This window comes from Physeter macrocephalus, chromosome 7 (genome assembly GCF_002837175.3).
Source record: "Physeter macrocephalus isolate SW-GA chromosome 7, ASM283717v5, whole genome shotgun sequence".
NCBI lineage: Eukaryota > Metazoa > Chordata > Mammalia > Artiodactyla > Physeteridae > Physeter > Physeter macrocephalus.
In genome coordinates, this window is record NC_041220.1 from 144,462,807 (window position 1) to 144,465,117 (window position 2,311).

At 72.3% G+C, this 2,311-nt stretch overlaps 2 protein-coding genes across 2 annotated transcripts in view; both read left to right on the forward strand.

Moving 5' to 3' along the window:
- The first annotated feature begins 722 nt into the window (after positions 1 to 722).
- On the forward strand, positions 723 to 1,750 carry LOC112063744 (max dimerization protein 4-like). Its single transcript, XM_024119275.2, has 2 exons — positions 723 to 978; positions 1,289 to 1,750. The coding sequence occupies exons 1-2, from the start codon at positions 738 to 740 to the stop codon at positions 1,441 to 1,443; spliced, it is 396 nt and encodes a 131-aa protein (XP_023975043.1). The 5' UTR covers positions 723 to 737; the 3' UTR covers positions 1,444 to 1,750.
- A 23-nt stretch (positions 1,751 to 1,773) lies between these two features.
- The window catches only part of LOC114486661 (uncharacterized), a 5,221-nt gene continuing 4,683 nt past the window's right edge, over positions 1,774 to 2,311 (forward strand). Inside the window, exon 1 of the mRNA XM_028492575.2 lies at positions 1,774 to 1,937. Coding sequence (XP_028348376.1) covers positions 1,774 to 1,937 — 164 coding nt within the window. The remainder of the gene's footprint in view (positions 1,938 to 2,311) is intronic.

A 2,311-nucleotide genomic window follows, 5' to 3' on the forward strand; every position in this document is an offset into this window, starting at 1 on the left:
GGGGTGGGGGGGGGAGGCGGGGGCTGCACGTCGCCCCCCGGGCCCTGGGGTGGCAGGTGGCAGCAGCTGGAAGGAAGGCCGGGGGGTGGGTGGGATGGGGTCCTTCCATGCCGGTGCCATCGTTGGAGGCCGGTGGGAAGCAGCCGGCCCCGGCGTGTGGGGAGTTTCTGGGGCGGGGGTAGGGGTTGCCCTCCAGGGGCTGGCGGTGGGGTGTGGGCTGAGTGAGACGCTGCCTGCGGCTGGCCCCCCACGTCTTAAGACTGAGACCTACGGGCTTGGGGGTCTAGGGACACTTGGGCCAACCAGGGAGGGTCTCGGTCTTCCTGCCGGGCCCCCCCGAGCCTGCGCAGGTGTGGGCTCCCCCAGGCAGGGCAGCAGGAGCATTGAGGGGGCACAGCCGGTGCCCTGGGCCCCTCACGGAGAGGCTGCGGCTCAGTACCTGGGAGGGTGTGGAGCAGTGGGGCGGGCAGGGCGGCCGGATTGTGCAGGGGAGAGCCCCTGTGGGCAGGGCTGTTGGCTGGGACGGGTGCCGGGCCACGGCTGGGCGGCACCGTCCCAGGGCTTCAGGCCCGCACGTGACTCCGTTTGGCCAAGCTGGCTGGTGGCTGTAGGCCTTCTGGAGCTGGTCAGCGGGCGCAGGGCACGGGGCTGGGAGGTGGCACCGACGTAAACTCCCGGGGGGCGCCGGGAGCGGGGGCCTCAGGCCTCTGGGGCCCAGGCCGAGTGGGGATGGGAACATGCCCCGGCCCTTGGGCCCTGGCGCGTCCCGGTGGCCGGGGTGCCCCGCCCCGGGCTCATGGCCCCCGTGCCCCCAGAAACTGGAGGAGCAGGACCGCCGGGCGCTGAGCATCAAGGAGCAGCTGCAGCGGGAGCACGGCTTCCTGAAGCGGCGCCTGGAGCAGCTGTCGGCGCAGAGCCTGGAGCGCGTGCGCACGGACAGCACGGGCTCCGCTGTCTCCACCGATGACTCGGAGCAAGGTGGGGAGGTGGGGGCCGCCTGCGGGGGCTTCGGGCCTGGGCGTCGTGCAGCCCCGCGTGGGAAGCTGGGAGGCTGGGGCCGGCCTGGTGGAGGCCCGGGGAGGATGGGTCGAAAGTCCCCGGCACGTCAGAGGCCCGTCGGGGCCCCTGCGTGAGGTGGCAGAGGGGACGGGACGAGGAAGGTGAGGCGTGGAGGCCAGGTGACCTGCCCACGTGAGGGCCAGAGCCGGGCTCGGGCCCGGCGGCGTGCCTCGGGGGGCCTGGCGGGCGCTGGCACGGCGTCCGACCCCACCCCGTCTGTTCTCTGCAGAAGTGGACGTGGAGGGCACGGAGTTTGGCACCGGCGAGCTGGACAGTGTTGGCAGCGGCAGTGACGTGGACGACCACTACAGCCTGCGTGGCGGCTGCAGCCACGGCAGCTACGGGCCCCCCTGCAGGCGGCCTGGCCGCCCCGGCCTCTCGTAGGCCCTGCCCTCTGCTCCTCGGCCCGCCTGCCCGCCCAGCCGAGCGTGTCAACCCTCCGGTCCTCGAAGTCTCTCCACGGGCCCACTGCTGTGCCATCCTGGAAGCTCCGGCTGCCGCCTGGGCTGCCCGCCTCCGCCCGCCTGCCGGTCAGGGCCTGCCGCGCCGCCCGCTCCGCCCACCCAGGCAGGGACCCCTACGGGGAGGCGGGGCCCAGCTCCCACGTCCCGGAGCCCAGCATAGCCGCCCACGGTCTGTTCTCAGATTCCTAATCATTCCAGAAGTATTAAACATCGTTGCTGCAAACCTCGGCGGGCGCCGTGTGGGGGCTTAATGACCAGCACGGGGAGCTCAGACCCCATCCCCGGATCCCAGGAGAGAGGAGTGGACCGAGGAAGGCAGGCAGGCGTGGCTCTCCGTCCATCCGTCCATCTGCCTGTTGGTCCACGCAGGCTCCTGAGGCGCGGACAGAGGGACCCACGAAGGGCGGGACTCGGGTGAGCACCCAGGGGCAGGTGGGCGGCCGGGGCCTTTGCACCCCCAGGTGTCCGGAGCCGGGGCTGGGCTTCTGGGGGCTGCCAGGCTACCCCACTCCGACCTGGGCGGCTTCTGCTCCGTCGCTAGATCCCTCAGATGCACACACGCACGCAGCCAGGCACACGTGCCTGCCCGCGCACACGCGCACACGCGCAGACACACGCGCACACACGCAGACACACGTGCACACACGCAGACACACGTGGTCACTGGACCCGGAGGTCCTTGGCAGCCAGAGGGCACGTGTCCTGGGGCCTTCAAGGGTCAGTTGGGCAAATGCTGGCCCGCGGCCTGTGCCTGGCTCTCCCTCCCCCCCATCCCCCACCCCCCCATC

What these genes read in the sequence shown, in the direction of transcription:
- LOC112063744 (XM_024119275.2), top strand. Translation starts at nt 738, where the DNA reads ATGCCCCGGCCCTTGGGCCCTGGCGCGTCCCGGTGGCCGGGGTGCCCC. An exon ending in CACCGATGACTCGGAGCAAG is followed by an intron (nt 979 to 1,288) that starts GTGGGGAGGTGG and finishes TGTTCTCTGCAG; the next exon opens with AAGTGGACGTGGAGGGCACG.